This window comes from Asterias rubens, chromosome 5 (genome assembly GCF_902459465.1).
Source record: "Asterias rubens chromosome 5, eAstRub1.3, whole genome shotgun sequence".
NCBI classification, from domain to species: Eukaryota; Metazoa; Echinodermata; class Asteroidea; order Forcipulatida; family Asteriidae; genus Asterias; species Asterias rubens.
The window spans coordinates 7,702,547-7,724,654 of NC_047066.1; the positions used below are offsets into that span (position 1 = coordinate 7,702,547).

The window sequence follows — 22,108 nt, forward strand, 5'->3', positions numbered from 1 at the left end:
TCATCCTTTATAAACAAAAATACAACCAATGAAATACTGTGGTCAAAAGGTGGATGCTTTTTGAGATATCACTGAAAATCCAGAGTGATTATGTCCACCCAGGAAAAAATCATCCGTAATTTGAAATCCCAATCTGAGAAACGTCACTGTCAGAAACGACACTCATATTCAACATTTTTGGGGATACAAATTTTCAGATTAACGTTCTATCTAAAACATTCTCTTTTCATTTTGTAATGTACACTGTATGTCTTTGTGTTATTCATTAGCAAAAAAATGAATTTTAAATTATTTCTTTTGAAAAAAAGAAAGAAAAAAGAAGAAGAAGACATTTATGAATGGTCCTAAGACTGAATTGAATGAAACCTAAGACTCAGTCACCTGTGTACCCGGTGGTATATCATAGATGATTCTGATGGCGCAGCATTCAGGAAAGCCTTGCAGAGAGTGTGGGATGATGTGGTAATCCATACGACCAGGAGGTTGGTTGCCATGCTTCACGCCATAGATGGTCTTACACGTCGGACATTGAATACTCCCATCCTAGACAATACAAAATGAATAGCATCAATTAATTTTGAGTAGAAAAATTTTGAGTTGATCAATTTTGAGTTGATCAATTTTCAGTTGATCAATTTTGATTTGATAAATTTAGGGTTGATGGCAATTTTGATTTGATCAATTTTGAGTTGAAAAATTGTGGGTCCATCAATACTTCCATCCTAGACAATAAAACAAAACAAAATGAATATCATCAGTTTGAATTTTGGGTTGAAAAATTAACTAAAACAGGACTAAAATCCTAGTTTTGTATCAAATCTAGTTATGAAATCAGAAAAGATTTCAGTGTGCCATACTCAAGCTTTGAGTTTGATTTCAAGACCTCAAAATTATAAATTGAGGTCTTGAAATCAAGCATCTGAAAGCACACAACTTCGTGTGACAAGGGTGTTTTTTCTTTCATAGTTATCTCGCAACTTAAACAACCAATTGAGCTCAAATTTTCACAGGTTTGTTATTTTATGCATATGTTGAGATACACCAAGTGAGAAGACTGGTCTTTGACAATTACCAAACGCGTTCAGTGTCTTTAATGCATCGGCGCTCTACCAACTGAGCTATCTAGCCTTAATGTCGGCAGTCTTTCTGTATTTTCAATAACCTCGTTGGGGGTTGACAGTCACAAGCCAATCACCCTGTATTTACCGTATAGCAATACTTTGATGAAAGGGAAGGTACACGTTTGGTAATTACTCAAAACAAATATTAACTTAAAAACTGACTTGGTAACGAGCATTGGAGAGCTGTTGATAATATAAAACATTATGGGAAAGACTCTCTCTGAAGTAACATAGTTTTGATACAGAGGTAATTTCTCACTAAAACAATAAAAGATGTCTAGCAAGAAGTCTTTTATTCCTATCTGAAAGCACACAAATTCGTCCAACAAGGGTGTTTTTTCCTTCATCATTTTCTGGAACCTTCGATGACCAATTGAGCCCAAATTTTCACAGGCCTGTTGGTTTATGGTTTTGATGGGATACACCAAGTGAGAAGACTGGTCTTTGACAATTACCAAACGTGTACCCTCCCTTTAAGAACTGTAAAGAACATACACAATTTAAATAGGAAACTATAAAACGCAATATTTTACAACTTACTTTTGGGCCGCTGCCGTACATTGCATGAAGACATCCCCTGTGGAACAGATGACCGCATTTGTTGAGTTTTAAGACCATGTCGTCTGAGTTATCCGTGTAGTGTGACCCCTCTGTCAGCTTCTCATAGCATATCGGACATTCCTGCAAAATAGACGTAGAACTTCGACTTTAACATCATTAAGTTCTACATGTAGTTAAACCATATTTAATGATTTGTTTATTTGTCAACAATCAGCTAATAGTATTAATGAGTTTCTATAATTTGTGTGTCCTACCAACAAACCAAAGTGCATGAAAGTCCTGTGGAAAAAAAATCAACAGGTATATTACTCCAGTGGGATTTGAACCTCCGATAATTGCCATTCTATAATGAACACATGTCTTAACACTAGACCACCAAACTTGCCCAGTAGCTAGAAGCAGTTCAAATCCTACATTTAAGTAGCGAGTGCTGAAACAATTTCAGTAGACGTAAAAACGATAACACTATAACACTATAACAACTTTATGACATTAATTTGTTATGACATAACCATATACTTTGGTATATGACGATTGACCTCAACTCTTGCTGATGGGATAATAATAAAGGCAACCTTTGTGCTGTCAGAACAATTATTAATATTCGTAATCTAAACCTCTGGTCCATGCATACTCAAACTTCATTCAGTGCTTGAACATGAACACCCACATGTTGCAACAGATACATCCATTAATCAGCCAAAAGGCTAATGAAGCCTCTCCACGTTTTGGCACATTTTAATTTGACAATTCCACTGTGCAAGATTCCACCCCCCTGAGGCAAGACTCTGGCCAAGATGGCGCCATCTTGCAGAAAATCACACCGCCATGCCCATGTGATAAATGACTTGATATTATCTCAGCCTTACCTCATCCGGACTCTTCTTGACTTTTGTCACGTAATTCTTCATGACATCATCGGCAGAGTCAACTGTAAAGAAAGAGCATAGTTGACTTTAAAGACAGACAATCTTCGTAACATACCCTTCCTAAGAAATTAACTCAAATCTTTATTGTCCAATTAAAAAAAACCTAAAAGTTCAAGATTGGGACAGTAAATGTCTCAAAGGAACACGTTGCATGCCTTGGATCAGTCGAGTTGGTCTTTGAAAAGCGTTTATAACCGTTTGTTAAAAAATGCATATGGGTAGAAAGATGTTGTTAAAGTGGAATACAATGATCCACACAAACATGCATCAAAATTGCACGGTTTGCCTTTTAGCTCATCGACTAACACGGTCGGCCATTTATGGGAGTCAAATTTTGACTCCCATAAATGGCCGACTGTGTTAGTTCGCACAGTAAAAGGAAAACCAAGTAATTTTGAGGCAAATTTGGGTGGATCATTGCATTCTTCTTTTAAAACATCTTTCCAACCATATGCATTTTATAACAAACGGTTATAAACGCTTTTTATAGACCAACTCGTCCGATCCAAGGCAACGTGAAAAATATAAAAGGAGTATACAACAACAATATTTAGACAGTGCAGTACAACATATCAATTGGCAAGAGTAAACACCTCAAACACAACCCTGCATTCCAACCCCATCGTGATTGGAGTCATGACAAACCTAAAACAGTAAAAGCTACATGTATTTAAAAACTTGGTAAACTGCACATCATGCATGGGCACTAACACTACTGGACTGGATTTCACACACTACTAGGATGGATATTAAGATGAGTTGTTTACACTGCGATGGTAATATGTTTTGTGACATCACATATAATGTTTGGATTAGTAGGCCTATGTGCATTGTATGGTCTAACCATCTAAGTGCAGTTTAGCTTTGATTTATCAGTGTCTGGTGCAGTGTTAAAGGAACACGTTGCCTTGGATCGGTCGAGTTGGTCTATAAAAAGCGTTTATAACCATTTGTTATAAAATGCATATGGTTGGAAAGATGTTTTAATACAATGATCCACACATATTTGCCTCGATATTGCGTGGTTTTCCTTTAACTTTGCGAACTAACACAGTCGGCCAGTTACATGTATGGGAGTAAAAAATGACTCCCATAAATGGCCGACTGTGTTTGTCGACGAGGTAAGAGGAAAACCACGCAATTTCGAGTGATACTTGTGTGGATCATTATATTCTATTTTTAAAATATCTTTCTAATCATATGCATTTTATAACAAACGGTTACAAACGCTTTTCAAAGACCAACTCGACCGATCCAGGGCAACGTGTACCTTTAATTTGATTTATCAGTGTCTGGTGCAGTGCTACTTCAACAGACACTATTCAAAACTCAACAAAGCATGTTTTGTTTTCCTCCAAAGATTCAGCATCATCACATACATTAGGTAAGTTTAAAGGGTCTATGTACTTTTTGTAGGACAAAAACACAATGTCCACAGAATTACTCTAAACTTACACAGTTTGAAGATGATAGCAGAAAGCTTCCCTGAAATTATTATATGCTGAGGTGCTGTAGTTTTTGAGAAATGAGTACAAAAAACAATATTTTCAGGGAAGCTTTCTACTATCATTATCTTCAAACTGTGTAAGTTTAGAGTAATTCTGTGGACATTGTGTTTTGTGTTACAAAAAGCACCCAAATCCTTTAAAGAGGAGCTCTATTGTCAAATTAAGTTTTTAGATCCACTCATTTTAAATAGATAGAGTCCTCATTTAAATGTGGACAACATCCGAGTTTCTAACCTCATGTTAAAATGGTGTCAAACATGTAAAACACCACTGTGTTTGAAACCCTCAACGAGTAATTATTGTAAAAACAGTTGATTAGGTAATTTTTCAAATAATGGTTCATGCACTTTTGTAAAAGAGTTTTTAGTTCAATGCTGAATGTTTGTGATATTCAATAAAATTGACAATGAATTTAACCTTCTGATTGGTTACAAAATCCCCCCAACTTTCATGAGAACTTATTCTTTTAAAAAATGAGTGCATCAAAAAACTTAATATGGGGGTTGTTTATCTCTTCCCATTCCAAGTTAATCTTGTTTTAAAAAAAAGTATGCGCTACCTCTGACGAGCGTAGTTTTTCGCTTCTTCTTGTTGGGTTTGATTCCCTCGACAGGTCGGATGCTGCCCCTGGACGTCGGCGGGGGCGAGAAGATCGGGATGGGCGTCGGGTGGATCATGACTGGAACGGCTGTGGAGAGCAACAGGCCGGTGATGGCTGATGGTGGGAGACCGAAGAGGGGACAGACGGGGAGGATAGGGGAGCAAGATGGCACCATGAGAGAGTGAGGAGAGAGCAAAAACACGAAGGCAAGGTGATGGAGTGAAGACGTCGGGTGGGGGTGGAGGGTGGGAGTTGGTAAGTAATGGATGATGAGTGAGTGTGGGATAAGTAGGATGGGTTGATATTATTTGTTAGTGAGACCTGCGTAGGGGAACTCCATGGGTTCTCAGGTTATGTCACACTACATTTTGATATAATTTTGAGTTTCCATGGGCTTACTGAAAAGGTTTAATAGTTGTTAAAGGTTTAATAACTGGTAGATAGAGTTAACCTATGCCCAAAAATGTGGTTTGGTAGACAAGACACAGTTACTACTAATGTTACATTTTCGTACATTTTCACAATGTGAGTAATCATACATCTAACGTGAGTGACTGTTATATTGACCATAAAATACGCGCGCGCGTCACACGCCGCGAGTGATGCCACGCTCACCATGTTGGTGGTCATTAGGTTTACGTGTAAACGCCGCGTCGCCCAAAAATGCGCACTTCACTGACTAACATACGTTCTATTTCTATGGTCAACACGCAAAAATTTACCACAACTTTACAGTGTTGTAGCATTGTGTCTGCTATACCTCAAAAAGGCTTATGGAGGGCAATCGCCTTTGTTTCCTCCGTGAAGTCATTTATTGCTTTGTCCTGTGGTTTGGACATACAGCTGATGTCCTGTGTGTTGTGTACTTCAAGTACGAAAAGAGACAGAGGGTTGCCCATGTGTTTCTGGCACTGGCTGTTGAGTGCACCACAGCATCTCATACATCAAATTATAAGGTGATACATCAATTGGTCTCCAATTCAAAAACTTAAAAAAACCTGTCTTTGAGGTTTTTGCACTACGTTAGATTCTGGCACTATTATCAGTTTGGTGGTGAACAAACTGCGCCACTGTAGGAGTAGTAGTTGGATATTTAAACATACACGATCAAAATAGAACTCGTGTTCATGAGAAACTACGGCTTTCAATAGACCTTATGCACATGACGTCATTTCAGTACGGCGCCCCCGCATTGAGGTCAAAAGGAGATTGTTCATTGGTCAATCTATGTGCGTTTTGATTGTTTCGTCACCGGTTGACCTCAAAGATGGCGGCTGGATGACGTCAATGCATAAGGTCTATACTGCCAACAGGTCAGGAATAATCGGTAACTAATACAGAGAAGTCATAACATGAAGTGAACCAAGAGCGACCTCAAGAGGGCGCTAGACTGAACTGGCGCTGAGTGCATAGACCTTTTCCCAAATACCGGGGCGCGCGCGTAAAGCTTGGAATTAGGTGCATTGTGGTCCAGCTGGTATCCAAATTTGATCCATATCTATCCCACAATGCACCTCATTCAACAGTCTGCGCTTGCGCATTGGTATTTGCGATAAGGTCTATTCTACATTTGGAATGAATCTACATGTACATGTTTTTACTTTCTGTGTAAAATGTAAGGGGTTTCCATTCTGCAATAGCCTAAAAAAAAAAATATATTGAGCAGACATGTATTCAAGGTTGGTTGCAGGTTGTGCGATTGAAAACTTTTTAAGTTTATGATCATGCACTTTTGGGAAAAAATGCAATAGCCATTTTAGCATGATATGCTGCTAGATTTAAGAAGCATGTAAAGTACATGTATGGTCGCATGATAACATGGCGAGATCTTTTAAAAAAAAGTCAAATTTTTTGTTCTTTCTCATTTGCATTGATACAATGTTCCATGCTGTACCAGAAAAAAACTTTTATTAAGACATGTCGAGAACAATCTTGATTAATGTCAAGAGTTTCACATTCCTCAAACTAAATCTTAACAAGTACGGTATATACAATAATGTCACATTATGCAGTTGTGATTTAGTATCTATTAAGTTATTTTTCCAATTGAACAAATGCAGTTGGCATTGCGTAACCAGGGGTGGAGGAGTGTTCCCCTATTGGTAAAATTGTGCTGATGGGTATGTTGCTCAGTGTAGTTTTGAACTATGATGAGTACACAATCACAAGTAATAAATTTATTTGCCAAAGCAAACAACTGAAGGGAACCACCCATACAAACTGTGTAGCAAAACAACTGCCGTCGATTTCACAAAACTCTTCCTAACTTAGGATTAATCTTATGACTTAGGACGATTCCCAAACCTGCACTGTACATGTAGCATGCAGACCTTAAGATTAATCCTAAGTTAGGACGAGTTACTCGTCCTAACTCGAGATAAGACGAGTTCTATAACTCTTTGTGAAATCGACGGCAGGTAATCCCCTTCCACTAAGACACAATTTCATGCTTCCTGGTTAATTCATTAGCACTCGGCAGCTGTTAATTATAAGCTGTAAATTATTTTAAGATTTTTTTTTTTCAGTTTCTGAAAGTTCAAGACACTTTCAACCTCCCACTTTTGATTATTTATTTACTGTTAAGGGGGCTGGGGTGGAGGTCTGATGTGTTGTACATATGTTTTCAAAGGTCAAATGCCAAATTGACAGAATATGTTATCAGTGCACAATTGTGTTGTTATGGATACCTTGGGCTAGACGAAACCTGATTAACTTTGATGGTCAAACAAAATTAAGTAGGAACAAGTTATTATACAATAATGGCCAGTGCAGTGCATGGTAAATTAATAAGAATGCTTTCTATTTTATACAATGTATTTTCTCCCCATTTCAATTTTTCTTGTTAAGGAGTGACTTTTGCAAAACTATTTTGTTTGAAAGGACTTGGAACACGTTTAAACTGTTCAAAAAGAGGAGCTGAATGATCACGATAACCTGAGCATTAGAAATGATTCGAACAGCCCGCTTTTGTAAAGTAAAGAGTTTCTTACACTGAGTTGAAGAACACCCCCCTTGTTTAATATCTTGTAGTTTCTGCCCGTTGTAATTTTTCCTTTTTTTAGGAGTGACTTTTGCAAAACCATTTTCTTTTTAAACCACTTGGAACACTAGAAGAATTAAAAATGAATCAAAATTTTCAAAGCAAAAATCAAGTATGAATTGACTTGCCTTTTTTAGAAGGTTCTTTTAAAAATTAATAATGTAGTAAATTTCAAAGTAAAATTTCTTTTTTCAAATTTCTTATTTTGGTATTTTGTAAAATTTGGACTGTCTCTCAAAAAAGACTATTGACCCTTTGCACGCGCGTCACACGCAGCGACTGATGCCACGCTCACCATGTTGGTGGTCAGTTAGGTTTACGTGTATTAACGCCGCGTCGTCTAAAATGCGCTGCATAACGCACAGCATACTCTATGCATAGAGTTATATATGAAAATGCACAGTGAAATTGCCCACCAGTATGGCGCATTCAAGATTTTTCTGATGATGACGTCAGGTGAAATGGGTCAATAGGGGTTGAGGTTATAAATGCATAAGAACATTGGTATACAGATCAATGCATCTGGCTATTTGAGATTGCCACTACAAAAAGATTGCCCGACCTCATCCATAACCCCATTCATTCTTGTTAGGAATTGCCTAAACCATATAGCCCCCAAATGTGATGTTCGGGGTTATAATATTTACTTTTTGAAATGTGTCTCATTATTGCAATAACTCACAATCCCAGGGCTAAGTCTCGCTAATTTCTTACCAGTCATAACAGGGCTGAGCCTAGCCCCAGCTGCATGGGCAGGTCGAGCTGTTATGGAATTAGGCGTTGATTGCGATCTGAAATGAAAAGGTGTGATACGTTTAGGTGTGATATAATTAGTGCTTAAATTTTGACTTAACCTATGTAATGGTCGCAATTTTAACAAATTAATTGTATTATGTATCAAATTGCAATTGGATTTATAACAAAGTATTTATATTTCCAAGATTCTTGTATAAAGTAGAATTAAAAAGGAAGATTTGATTTCATAGAAAAATAGTCTTTGTTTGAGTTGTTCCTCATGTTCAACACCCACAAAATCAGTCTACTGCACAAACAACCAGTCCTTATTATATTCACTGCAAACAATTCATTTAAACAGGAAGAGAATTTTGTGATTTCACCAGAGCAAATTTCCCATTCGTTTTCATCTGAATTGTGTTTTACATCATGATCACAAAACATAATCATCATATTTCTCATAATGCTTCCTGGGTTTGTAATTGGACTCAATTTGTCTGCCTCCCAAGGACATGTTCAATCTATACAAAAGTGATAGGTAAATAGATTTAGGATGCAGTTTACAATGCTATAAAGAACATTATAACACCCCTTGCAAGTATTCTGCCTGCTCATTGGTTTAGAGCGCGTCACATGACATGTCTTAGTTTCGCTAGACGACGGCCATGTGATAGTGCGTCGGTTTGCCATGCGCTAGTCCGAAGACTAGCACACGGCGCTGTGTGCTAGTCCGACAGACTAGCACACGGCGTGCAGTACCCAGACGTCCGTTGCGTGTACGAGGATGATAAATTAATAGTCTGTAACCATTTCAGATTGCACGACACTACATGCAACACAGTAAGTAAAAGTGTTTGCAATCTGTATTCGCGTCGTCCGTGGATTGTAGCATTCAGGTCTGTAACTTAATAATAATAGTACAGTATTTAGAAATGTTTGGGGTGTTATAAAACAAATATTGACTGCTTTTACTGGTGCAATGGTTAAAAACTATGACTCCCTTGGTGATCCCCGGAGCGTTCTAAAATAGAACGCTCTGGGGATCACCTCGGGAGTCATAGTTTTAACCATAGCACTCGAAGCAGTCAATATTTGTATACTATTAAAGCATTGATATCGAAAACTCATAGCGATAAGCAATTACGAGATGCATACAATTTACAATGTGTTTTATACGCATGATTAGAAAACGTTTAAATGATCTAAAGATGTAACTGGTTTTTTCCTTTTAAAAATAATGGGAGCAAGGAGTTGTAGAGAGGCAAAAACAAGTATTTTCAAAACAGTTGTCTCAATTAAAGGCACTGGACACCTTTGGTAATTGTCATAGACCAGTCTTCTCACTTGGTGTATCTCAACATATGCACAAAAAAACAAACCTTGAAAATTTGAACTCAATTGGTCGTCGAAGTTGGGAGTTAATAATGGAAGAAAAAATACCCTTTGTCACACGTAGTTGTGTGCTTTCAGCGGCTAAATGGACCCAAATTTTTGAAGTCTGGCGAAAGGAGGCTGAATTGAAGCGAGAACTTCACAGGTTTCTCCAATTAGTGGTTTGTCCAATTGGTGTTTCTTGGGTTTAAAGTGCATTATGTAGCATTATAAATGGTTTTTATCTTGATGATTTTTATAAAATTAGAAAAAAGAGGAAAAAAGAAGGTTTTTCTTTTAATTTTCTTTTTCATATCGGCCAAAATGTGCATGTACCAGCACACAATTAAAGTGCATCGGCCCAATACACTAGCTTTTATACCATGGGTTTAATATATTTTTTAAATAAAAACAAATTCACTTGATTTCTGTTTTTTTTGTGACACAATAAATGTTAAGGAAAGGTTTGTGGTAACACCATGTATAGACTATCTCTAATGAGTTGGGGTGGTTCTGAAAAGAACTGTTGGTTTCAACTTGACATTTCGATCCATATGCTCTGATCGTCTCTTCCAGCTTTCTCCAGAAGACGATCAGAGCACACTGATCAAAACATAGAGTTGAAACCAAGGTTCTTTTCAGAACCACCCCAACTCATTAGAGATAGTCATTATATTACTGCAAACTTTTCCCATATCGTATTTCCACCATGTCAAGTTTCAAATCCTACTACAATAAATGTTGAACTCACCTGGTCATTCTGCTCGCTGCAGCCGCAGCAGCAAGACATGATGTGGTTGAGCTAGAACTCATCACAGCACCACTTGTAATACTCGGCCTCTGAATGGCTGTGTTACTCACTCCGGCCATGGTAGTCGGCACACTCACAGAGCGTGGTAGCGATCTCAACCCAGTATTGCTGCTCCCCGTGCTTGTTCCCGCCGCATTTGGGTCCGGCGGGGAGGACCACGCCACCGTGGCCCGCACTCCACTTGTCGCAGCCACTGACTTCCGTGACGTTGTGCGTTTCCCCGCATTTTTCTTCGACGACCGCCCCATCGACGATGAAGCTGTCGCTGAACAGTCTGAACCCTGCGAGGAATTTGAATCATCCACTGGCGGTGCCGTCGATGACTGGGACGCGGGCTGTAGACTCGTGGGTCTACTCAAGCTTGGCGACCCACCATCCGGCGACTCCATCTCCACTGACAAAGAGTTCATACTAGCGCTCTTTCCAATAGGCGCTGATGCAAATTTGGGATATCCAGGAGCCGGTAAAACAACCCGTCGTATACTTCTGAGAAAGCCAGTCCCCAATCGCTTCTGTGTCATTGCAACTAGGTCGAGTTCATAAGGCAGGCAGCTCGCTGACACCGACAAGTCAATACTTCCGTACGGGTGCTTATAGGCCTCTTCAATGACTACTGAGGTGTCGACATCATAAGGGCACCAGCCGTGGTCGTCCTGCCACTGCCACTCAATGTCTTGGGCCGGTGCCGAGGTAGAAGAAAAGGTGCGTCTTCGGATTGACCGAACCATTCCTGTGAAAATTCAATCAAGATTTCCATTTATGATGACCCTGAATACTCCTGGGCAATGGGTTACAGATAATTATTAAAATCCTTCACAGCATTAACAGACTTCATTCAAGGTACTCTCTAAACAGAGCAGTCCCAGATCAATACAGTAGCAGTAGGAGACTTTTGGACAGTCCTTTTTCACAGTTCCAGCAAGTATACGCGCACAATACTGAGCATGTGTGCGCACGCTCACAGCCGTAAAAAGGACTGTTATGTTCGCTGCCGCCAGTGTCTCAAAAGTCTCACATTTACTGTGTTTTTTTTACCACATAACTGGCAAATTTCCTTGCATTTACAACTTGAAACATTTTAACTGCCAGCACTGGAAAGTTCCTTATATTCAAAGATATGCGGTAAAATGAACCCAACGGCTGCTTCAGGAGTCGGTGAGATGTGAACCCACTAACCCCGCATGTACAAATAATTGCTGCTTCGTGTATTAAGGTTAAAAATATAAATCTCAAAGGTGAATATCGGCCTATGCAATTTTCCGGAGGCGAAGCCAAGGGAAAATAGACCGCTCCAGGGATCACCGAGGCAGTCATAGTGTTAACTATAGCACAAGTAAACGCGGTCAACATTTGACTACTGACTGGTCTGACATAAGGGCCCAATTTCATAAAGCCTGTAAGCATAAAAATTGCTTAGCACAGAAAAATCTTGCTTAATAGGAGCAGGTAACCAGCAAAAAAATTCCATAAACCTATTGTTGCAAATGGCCACTCAATTTTAGCTTTGCAAATAAATTTGCCAAGCAGTAATTCCTGCTTAACAGCTTTATGAAATTGGGCCCAATTGGAATGTTTTAGCATAGAGTGGTTTTAGCCAGTACTCAAATACTGCTGTCAATAATTCAACACTTTAATACAACTAATGAACAACCACATGCATGACTTGTGCCTGTCAGTCAAATCCATGTACATGTACCTGAATTCATATCTGTCCATTACATACACACACATGCACATAGTCACTTCCTACAGCCGTCTCTATAGTCTGAGCAAATGAACCATTATGACCATTAGTGGAACTCCATGTACAGGTACATATATAATTTATATCCAGACACATTGAAATGGCTTCTTCAGTCTCTACTCCCCTCGTCCCCCTTCCCCACCTGGAGCAGCCAGCATAATGTATCATGGCTCTGATGTAACATACTTTGTGACTGTTATAAGTTACATCTCTCTGTAGTGCATTTAGTTCATTTCATAGAGACTATTCAGTCTTAGGAGCAACTCAGAATTATAGTTAAAAAACAAATTTAATTTTGTATTGACAAACATCAACTGACAAACATCAACAGAAGAACAAAGTAATGCCTACATAGATCCAGATATTTTAGATCAAAGGTTTCTAACATCATTAGTTTTCAATGGCTTCTTCTGGCTGGAACACAAACAACCTTGTAGTTTAATAAACACACAATTAGAGTACATGTTGTCAAAGCAATTAATCCTGAGTTTTTTGCAATCAAGAATAATATAGTAACAATTCTTCAAACATCTTAGTTGGGCCGACTTTGCCGTAAGAAAGAAAGTACCCTGACCATAAACTCCTCCGGCAGCCATGACACTCATCAGACAAAACAGAATAACGGGCACGTTGCCTGATGTAAAAAATTTGACTCCACAAAATAAAGTACCGTTTTAGTTCACAATGTAAAAAGAAAACTGCAAAACTCAAAGGCATTTTTGCATTGTGTGGATCATTATATTCTCCTTTAAAAACATCTTTCTAACCATGCATTTTATGACAAATGGTTTTGAACGTTTTTCATAGACCAACTCGCCCGATCTGCCTATCCAAGGCAACGTGTCCCTTTCATGCCTGATAATTCACGGAGGCAAGGAAAGCGATTGCCTCCATGCCCCCTGGTCATTGCCTTGGTGCCCTTGAAATGCTTTAGAACAGTAGAAATTTACAATTTCCTCATAGGGTGCCCATTACCAAGGAGAAAATGCCTTGGTGCTCTTGCCCTTTCAAAAATGAAACATACAGGCCTGCCCTTTAAGCGTATCTGCCTTACTGATTGTTCTTCTACTTTCTCTTCTCTATGATAATAACGAGAACCACTTGTACTCTGCCATCTGTCCCCGGAGTGACTTCCTACTGCCAGTGCATGATTAGTCCCTTCAGACATGATAGACAATCTCCTGTAGATTGGCCAATATATAACCTTAAAAGCACTGGACACTATTGGTAATTGTCAAAGACCAGTGTTCTCACTTGGTGTATCTCAACATTTATGCACAAAATAACAAACCTGCGAAAATTTGAACTCAATTGGTCGTCAAAGTTGCGAGACTAATGGAAGAAAAACACCCTTGTCACACGAAGTTGTGCGCTTTCAGATGCTTGATTTCGGGACCTCAAAATCTAATTCTGAGGTCTTGAAATCAAATTCAAATATTTTAGTGGAAAATTACTTCTTTCTCGAAAAACAACGTAACTTCAGAGGGAGCCGTTTCTCACAATGTTTTATACTATCAACATCTCTCCATTGATCGCTAACGAGTAAGTTTTTTATGCTAACAAATATTTTGAGCAATTACCAATAGTGTCCAGTGCCTTTAAAGGGGAGTTATACATTCTGGTAATAAGTGGTAATAAAAATGACTTGGTTAGAAGTACAGCAGCTTTCAATATTTTAAAACCAGTTTGAGAATAATTTGTTCACTCCAATTTAATATTGTTACGGCAAAATATGAAAGTTTTTATCTCGGGTGTACCGTGTAATGAAAGTGGTTAAGTTGAGATTGACAGCTCATCCCATCAAGGCACTGGTCACGTTTGGCTATAACTCAAAATTATCATAACAACTTGGGTGGTAACAAGCAATGGAGAGCTGTTGATAGTATAAAACATTTTGTGAAACGGCTCCCTCTGAAGTAACACAGTTTTTGAGAAAGAGGTAATTTTTCACTAAAACGTTTGAATCTGAGAAAGACTTTAGGCTCGAAGCCTTTCTCAGACATCTGAGAGCACTTTTGTGTAACAAGAGTGATTTTTCTTTCATTTGCAACTTCGATGACCAATTGAGCTCATATTTCACAGGTTTGTTATTTTATGCTTGGGATACACCAAGTGGGAATGCTGGTCTTTGACAATTACCAAACACAGTGCCTTTAAAGACACTGGACACTATTGGTAATTGTCAAAGACCAGTCTTCTCACTTGATGTATCTCAACATAAAACAACAAGCCTGTGAAATTTGAGCTCAATTGGTCGTCGAAGTTGCGAGATAATAATGAAAGAAAAAACACCCTTGTCACACAGCATTTTGTGCTTTCAGATGTATGATTTCGAGACCTCATTATCTAAATCTGAGGTCTCGAAATCAACATCGTGGAAAATTACTTCTTTCTCGAAAACTACATTACTTCAGAGGTAGTCGTTTCTCACAGAGGGAGTCATTTCTCATACTATCAACCTCTCCCCATTACTCGTTACCAAGTAAGGTTTTATGTTGATAATTATTTTGAGTAATTACCAATAGTGTCCACTGCCTTTAAGTGTTCGTCCCTGTCTGTCTGATCCTTGATACATAATCAAACCAAACGCAACATTCATGATCAGCATTCAGACCAAAATAGATGGTCAAAGAGAAAAACGTGACATCGATATGAAAGCCTGGAATGGCCGACTGAGTGAAATTGGGAAATGTAACCGATATCCTTTTTCCACCGAAGGGAATGTAATTGTTATGTTCTTCTGGAATGAAATAACATACTGTTGGCATGGCAACATTATCTGATAGATGAAACCCTTCCTTGAGTGTTTTTTTTACAAGAACATTATTTAATAGATGTAAAATTTGCATCTGGGATAAACTGTATAAGACCAGCATTGATATGAGAACAAAACATAGTTTGAGCATTATATAAAAGAAGATTTACATTTATTATCTCATTAGAATTATGTATGGAGGACAAAAAGTCACCAACCCATGTTCCCAAAAAATCTAAACATTTTAAACATGAATTCTGTTTTTGTTTTCGATACCTGATTTTAAGAAAATGGGTCAAAACTGATGATGTTTTTACGTCAGCTCGTATCCCAATGGAAAAAAAGGTGTCAGTTGTTGCTGTCGTTGTTGTTAATATTGTTGTTGTTTGTGCAGGTTTTTTTGTGTTTCTTGTATTGCGTGTGGTAATTGTTTTTATCCAAATAAACTCAACCAATCTGTCCATCAATCAATCAATCATTCAAGTAGCCATGGCTGATACACAGCCTCTCAAATTCCTTTAAGTGAAAACATTTTAAAAGAGCTTGTTTCTTTTTACAAGAAATCCTGATAAACATTTAACTATACCCACTGCCCCAGAAAGGAAATAAACAAATAAATAAATGAATGGATGAATCTAATACACACGTGTAGAAGACGGGCAAGTGTTGTGTAGCACTTTCCTTGTTTGTGCTTTAATTTCATCAGAGGTGACAACTGGAACACTTTCAGAAATGCAGTCTATATTTATCTCTGAAGGGAATACTGAAGTACTCTGCTAGTAAAACAGGAAACCTCTAAAAGAACGGTTTTAAGAAAGTGACACACTTCCCTCTTTGCAACAACAACAACAACAACAACAACGGGGCGGTCAACAGAAACAGGTCATGACGTAGGTACATGTGGTGTGTAACGAGTAATGAGTAATGGGGAGAGGTTGATAGTATAAAACATTGTGAGGTACGGCTCCCTCTGAAGCGAAGTTTTTGAGAAAGAAGTTATTTTCCACGAATTTGATTTTGAGACCTCAAAGCATCTGAAAGCACACAACTTCGTGTGACAAGGGTGTTTTTTCTTTCATAGTTATCCCGCAACTTCGACGACCAATTGAGCTCAAATTTTCACAGGTTTGTTATTTTATGCATTTATGTTGAGATACACTAGTTGAGAAGACTGGGCTTTGACAATTACCAATAGTGTCCAGTGTCTTTAATGTGTTGAATCTTTAACTTTAAGAAATGGCGTTCAAATGTTGACTTTGAGTTTGACTCTGGTAAAATCTTTCAATAGGAGACTTTCCAACGCTAGGCGGCAGCAGACATACCGGGTAAATTTCCATTGTTTACGTAGTTCTGAACATGCGCATAATTCTGAGAACAATGGATTTACCCGGTAAGTCTGCTGCCCTCTATCGTCCCAGAAAGTCTCCCATTGACAAAATGATATAAATCTCCTTTTGAGAGCACTATTATTCAGATAAAAACAGTTCACATATTTTCACATTTGTAGGTTCTGTCTCATTTAGATTCTGGTATCGTAAAAGAAATTCTGGTCAAGTAACATCCCTGTGGTCTTGTGGAATGTTACTCAAATTCAAGCCGTGTACTTTCTGGAGCACAGTGATTTTTTATCACTTTAAGAAAACATCTTAAATGAAATTCAGCAAAGATCACTTGCTGCCATTTTTGTTTGGTCTTTTAAGGGAAGGTACACGTTTGGTAATTACTCAAAACAAATATTAACTTAAAAACTGACTTGGTAACGAGCATTGGAGAGCTGTTGATAGTATAAAACATTGTGGGAAACGGCTCCCTTTGAAGTAACGTAGTTTTTGAGAAAGAGGCAATTTCTCACTAAAATATTAAAACAAGGGTGTTTCTTCTTTCATCATTTTCTCGCAACTTCGATGACCAATCGAGCCCAAATTTTCACTGGCTTGTTATTTTATGTTTATGATGGGATACACCAAGTGAGAACACTGGTCTTTGACTATATTACCAAACGTGTACAGTGCCTTTAAGATTGATTCGCAAATCACAAGATCAATCTTAGCTCTTTGAGAAATCGAGAACGGGTCTGGTAAAGTAATGTACCTTTAATAAACATATGACATAGGATGTTTATTTCAAGCATACAAGGAGCAATACGAAATAAGACTACGTGCGTGTTATGTATGCGAAAAGGGTTTGATTGATTTTGTTTAATTCAGACCCGAGAAGGGGGAAGACATAAATGTACATAGGCCACAGGAACGTAATTGATGCCAAATGAATTATAAACTTTGCAGTACCTGCATGCACGTCAGAATCAAATTTCACAACACGCTTAGTGTGTGTTCAAATGTAGAACATTAACTTCCTCGAAAAAAACAAAAAAAACCCATTAATATTTCAATAGATGTTTACTCCATATTAGCAATACAATTTCGTATAGGAGGTATGTACGACAACATAACATAATCAACAAACAGGCACAATAGAAGAAAACAAACAAACAAAAGGGCAGTGAGACCAAACAAATTGTTTTTAAAGGATGCAAAATATGCAAGACAAGAGTAGTTTTTATAGTATTACATGATATGTTTAAAAACTTTGATGTGGACAAAATTGTGCACACATAACACTACCCGACAAGTCCGGCTGTCTTGGACTGTTCAATTGAATAATAACACCTCTCTGTGAAATTATCTTAAAGGCACTGGACACTATTGGTAATTACTCAAAATAATTATTAGCATAAAACCTTATTTGGTACAGTAAAGGGGAGAGGTTGATAGTATAAAACATTGTGAGAAACGACTCCCTCTGAAGTAACGTACATGTAGTTTTCAAGAAAGAAGTAAATTTCCACGAATTTGATTTCGAGACATCAGATTTAGAATTTGAGGTCTCGAAATCAAGCATTTGAAAGCACACAACTTCGTGTGACAAAGATGTTTTTTCTTTCATTATTATATTTCAACTTCGATGACCGATTGAGCTAAAATATTCACAGGTTTGTTGTTTTATGCATATGTTAAGATACACCAAGTGAGAAGACTGGTCTTTGACAATTACCAATAGTGTCCACTGTCTTTAAATCAATAAAAAATGGGGATTAAATGTGGACTTTGATAAATTACACAATTTCAGACCTGATACTTCACGGAAGCAATGAAGGCGATTGCCTCCTCGCCCCATGGTCATATGCATTGCGTTGGTGTTATTGAAACTCCAGTAGAATTTAAAAAAATTCTCTCAAGGTGCCCTTTACCAAGGAGAAAATGCCTTGGTGCCCTTGCCCTTTCCAAAAAGACTACAGGCCTGCAGTTTACATGTTAAACTTTGTAGAATGTTCTTTCTCATTTAGATTCTGATTTTGTAATTAATTGATTTTGGTTCGGTAAAAATAGTGAGCCCTAGGTACAACCAACTACTCACTGGCTCACATAATCACATTATCTTTAATCACATTTGACACACACTGTCAACCAATAAGAAAAAACATACAGTTTTGGCCCAGTAAACATACATGTAGCCTACACGTAACCTAATCATCCAATAAAAATAGTTAACTTTTTTTATCTCCTTCTTGTCGTTTTAACCTTTAATTCAGTCGCCTCCATTCTGTCTGTCTACTTTACCAGACGGATCTACTTAGCAACGGATCGCCAAATCCTACTTGTGGGCGAGTTTAAACACATTTCAGTACATTACAGAGTGAATAAATCACAATTTGAAAGGTAGATCGGGGGTTTAGAACGAGAGACAGAGTGACACAGAAATGTTTTCTGTTGGATCCTAAGCTGAAAAAAATCGAATTGACAATAAATTAACCTACATTCATGGGTGGCATGGTTGGCTTGTGCATAAAGCACTCGCCTCTCTAAAAAGGTGACCCCGGTTCGATTCCCGGCCAGGGCCATATGTGAGTTGAGTTGTGCGTTGGTTCTCTGCTGTGCCCATGGGTTTTCTAGACCATCCCGCTTTCCTCCCTCGGGAAAAATCAAATACTTTCGATCTTTGGCTGTGCTCCGTGGTCATAATGGGTTCATGTGGCTGGCAGCCAAAGTTGCCCTTGCATGCCTGCTTCTCAAACATGTTGTAGCCGCGTCCTTCGCAATTCAGCTCTTAGCTGCGAGTAAGGATGATTAGCCCCCCAAGTTATTTCTATTATTATTACACATGTATGGGAAGGTGTCTTAAATTATACACACGAAATGTTCAGGATCTTGAGGCTTTGCAAACATGTACCAGAGATGGGTGTTAGTTTTTAAAATCACACCGGGCAATTACTACTAAAGAGAAATAATGTGGCAACTACTTACATGCTTCATTTTTAAAAGGGCAAGGGCACAAAGGTATTTTCTCCAAGGTAACGGCCACCCTATGAGGATATTGTAAATTTCAAGTGTGGCATTTTAAGGGCAACAAGGCAATGACCAGAGGGCATGGAGGCAACCGCCTTCATTGCCTCCATGAAGTATCAGGCCTGATGTACCTTCACTGTATTCCACTGTATTCAAAAGAGATAATCTACATGTCCAAAAATGAACAGAACATATATTTATTATGCCTTTTCCATACAATTTTTTGAAAGAAATTTGAAGGTTATTTTAAAGTTGGTTCTAATAAACTATAAATTCTTAAACAATCAATTTTTAGTATGAGCCTTTTAATATGTCCATTCACATGATGAAACTCAATTGGGTGGTTTCAGGTACTTAAAGGGAAGGTCAATGTTTGGTAATCACAGATTTGAAAATATATTTGTTTTTTATCCCCCCAAAAATTTGAATTTGAGAACCGTTACAGTTGAAACATTTCTCAGATAGTGTATTCAAATTACAAATTTTTCTTCCTGCGTGGACTTAACTACTCTGGATTTTTGACAATATCTAAAAAATGCTACCACCTTTTGAAATGAAATTTTCACAGATTATGAAAAATTTTACACTATCATTGTGTTTCCTGTTTTAACATAACTTACGTTTAAATCCAAGTTTGTCAACAGGTTTCAGCCAATTTCCTACAAAACTATCCCTTCCTTATTTCTTCAAGAGTCCCGAAGCAAACACCACGGCCGAGCCTCCGTTGTGACAAAATCCCTGATAAGGAGGCACTGGATATCGGATATGATTGCTCCTAGGAATAGCTAGCATTAAGCACTACGAAAACTGAGGCTGTAACGTTAGAAATCCGCCCGCACCAGAACAGCGCTCTTTCCCCCTGCACACTCGCAAGTGTCAGTAACCCTGTGTAAACTTTCAATGTTGGCGCTACAGTTCCAGGGGATAAGTGCCTCGTAGATTGGTTAACTGCACACCCCCAGGGAAATAACGAAGGCGGAAGTACGCAAATTACCAGTCTAGATACGTTTGTTTTTTTGCTCCTCCACAGTGACAACGAGAGAGAGAGAGAAAGAAAGGAATAAAAAACAGGAATCATTGCATTAAAGGAACATTACAGAAATGGTTAATTATTACTGCTAACAAAACTGTTGCTGGCAGTGTAAGCACTTTTTATGTAACCCACCAAATACATAAACTGACAAACCTGTAGAAGTTTGAGATTGATCCGCCAGCTGGGTCACGTGAAAATAGTAAAAAAACGATTACACATTTGGCATGACATTGATGCAAAAACAAAAATGAATAAAGCGCTCACTGACCGATAAACTCCAAACGCGATTGTTGGTTATATATTTCTCATCAAATATGACATTTCAGACAGAAATATTTCAAGGAATGTTTTGTACTAACATCATCATTTAATGAAAAAAGAATTTGTGAAGATCAAATAAAACTAACACGGTCTAAAACTAACACGGTCTAATAGACCGTGTTAGTTTTATTTGATCTTCACAAATTCTTTTTTTTACCAACTCTGTAATGTTTCTTTAACAATCAGCACTGATGACACCTTTTGCAAATTACTATTCTCAGCCACAACGGCAACCCGCCGGGAATGCACTGACTTTCTATGACGAGGAATAACTGGTTAGTAATTTTTCCAAATGTAAGCTGTAATTGCGGCCTACAGGGGAACTCTGTTTTGAACAGCATTACTGCTGGGAATTGGGCTTAAACTAAACATGATAATCAAACAAACCGTTGCAAGGCTTCTGGCAATACTTGATGTCCATACATATTTTCTCCTTAAACGAAACGCAAAAATGAATAGCTTATGGAGCTATTTTGTTTTGATAAAAACAACATATAGGGTTCTTAGAAACACAGCGCTTTGAGGCATGCCATGAGTGAGTTTCTGAATGCACTTAATGACAATGCATTAATGGTATTACTGATGCGTCAATGTCTGACTCAGTATGTAGAAATTTGGAGTAAGAAACACTAACTATGAAAGACTGATAAGAAGGGATGTCCAAAACAAAATAGGGTGTCCCTAACACCTAAACAAAACCACCCAAAAAAAACCCACAAACACCTCTAGACACACCCTACAGGCTAACAAATGCCAGGGCACAATTTCATAACTTTAGCCAGTAAGCAAAAAAACTTGCTCAGAACAAACAACTTTTGCTAAGCACAAATAGGTTACCTTAAAATTACCATTGCTGCGAACCTGCGACCGGTACCCCGTTCATTGCTTTAATTAGTCAAGAAATTTGCAAGCAGGGTTTATGAAACTGGGGCCCAGGTAAAATACCTGAGGACCAGCGAAGCATTCCGACTTGCTACGAGCTGAATAGTGAAAGGCATCCCTACTTAATATGAAATACGGACTAGTTAGAAAGCTGGGGGACCATTAAAAAGATCAACTGGTCCCACTGGCTAGTTACTGGAAATGTCAAGAGCAACATAAGTGTGAACAAAATAATAATAGTAATGCAAGGTTTGAAAAAGATGCACGGTCCTTGAAAAAAAATAAGGTAATCTGTTATTTTCCTTTAAAAAAGGCATACAAGCATGTAAATTCCACTTCAGATTGAATTT

General features: G+C 38.1%; 1 protein-coding gene across 3 annotated transcripts in view; it reads right to left on the reverse strand.

Annotated features, from left to right (window-relative positions):
* Window positions 1-22,108, reverse strand: part of LOC117290317 (E3 ubiquitin-protein ligase DTX4-like) — a 30,724-nt gene that overhangs the window by 2,305 nt on the left and 6,311 nt on the right. Inside the window, exons 1-7 of one of the 3 annotated variants that reach the window (XM_033771640.1) lie at window positions 20,143-20,373; window positions 10,618-11,407; window positions 8,475-8,551; window positions 4,679-4,834; window positions 2,552-2,613; window positions 1,662-1,802; window positions 382-543 (exon numbers count right to left, since the gene is read on the reverse strand). In XM_033771640.1, the coding sequence (XP_033627531.1) occupies window positions 382-543; window positions 1,662-1,802; window positions 2,552-2,613; window positions 4,679-4,834; window positions 8,475-8,551; window positions 10,618-11,405 (1,386 nt within the window). In that variant the 5' untranslated portion in view covers window positions 11,406-11,407; window positions 20,143-20,373. Of the gene's footprint in view, window positions 1-381; window positions 544-1,661; window positions 1,803-2,551; window positions 2,614-4,678; window positions 4,835-8,474; window positions 8,552-10,617; window positions 11,408-20,142; window positions 20,374-22,108 lie in introns of those variants that run through there. The other 2 variants (XM_033771639.1, XM_033771638.1) reach the window with 2 other exon arrangements.